At 39.1% G+C, this 1,082-nt stretch overlaps 1 protein-coding gene across 1 annotated transcript; it reads left to right on the top strand.

The window, feature by feature from the left end:
* Window positions 1-117: 117 nt before the first annotated feature.
* LOC101300870 (phytosulfokine receptor 1-like) lies at window positions 118-1,005 on the top strand (the record flags this gene model as incomplete). Its single annotated transcript, XM_004309234.1, has 1 exon — window positions 118-1,005. A coding segment is annotated over one exon (888 nt), but the record flags the coding sequence as incomplete, so codon positions are not given.
* Between the last annotated feature and the right edge of the window lie 77 nt (window positions 1,006-1,082).

Below are 1,082 nucleotides of genomic sequence, written 5' to 3'. Positions count from 1 at the left end.
GGCTATATACATGGAATCAAAACATTGAAATTAAGGAGAAACAAACTTGTGGGAGAGTTGCCTTCATCCTTGAAGAATTGTACAAGCTTAAATGTTATTGATCTTGGGAACAATCAGCTTTCAAGTTCAGTGCCTGATTGGATAGGAGCTAGTCTTCCAGATTTGGTTATTCTTATGCTTCAGTTTAATCAGCTTAGTGGAAGTTTGCCTTCACAGTTATGTCACCTACCACATCTTCAAATATTGGATGTCTCTGTGAATGAAATCTCGGGAACTATACCAAAATGCCTCAACAATTTGACTTCTTTGGCACAAGAAGGAAATTCAAATCTAACCATCAGGCATTCTTTTAATATATCTCAGGCCGAACCACCTATGACTTCTCTTTATTATGATGATGATGCAACATTCATGTGGAAAGGAACATTGGCTTCATACAAAAGTATTTTGGGACTAGTCAAGAGAATTGATCTCTCAAGCAACAGATTAACTGGGGAGATTCCAAGTGAAATCACTTACCTTGTTGGATTGCTTTCTCTGAACCTGTCAAGGAACAATTTAAGTGGACAAATCCCTCTAGATATCGGAAAGTTGAAGTTATTAGATTCACTTGATTTGTCAAGAAACAAGATAGGTGGTGGGATCCCGACAAGCCTTACTCATATAGATAGACTTGGCGCCATGGATTTGTCATATAACAACTTGTCTGGTGAAATTCCAACTGGCACTCAGCTCCAGAGCTTTAATGCCTCATCTTATATTGGAAATCCTTGGTTGTGCGGACTTCCACTTCATGTTTGTGATCCAGAGGGGACAGGTCGACCTAATGTCTCGAGTGGTGAAGATGATGCAGATGAGCTCATCACGCAAGGGTTTTACATAAGTCTGGGACTTGGATTTGCTGTTGGATTCTGGGGAATATGTGGAAGTTTGATATTCAAGAAGTCATGGAGATATGCATACTACAATTTCTTGAATGCTTCAAATGATTGGCTTTATGTGAAGGTAGTTTTAATCAGACGACATTTAAAGGATTTGCTTACAAGACAACAATCTTAAGCCGTACGTTCTCTCTCTCTCAC

Source organism: Fragaria vesca, unplaced genomic scaffold (genome assembly GCF_000184155.1).
Source record: "Fragaria vesca subsp. vesca unplaced genomic scaffold, FraVesHawaii_1.0 scf0510071, whole genome shotgun sequence".
NCBI lineage: Eukaryota > Viridiplantae > Streptophyta > Magnoliopsida > Rosales > Rosaceae > Fragaria > Fragaria vesca.
The sequence above is the reverse complement of the archived record's forward strand: the minus strand, read 5'-3'. Positions and strand labels throughout refer to the sequence as shown.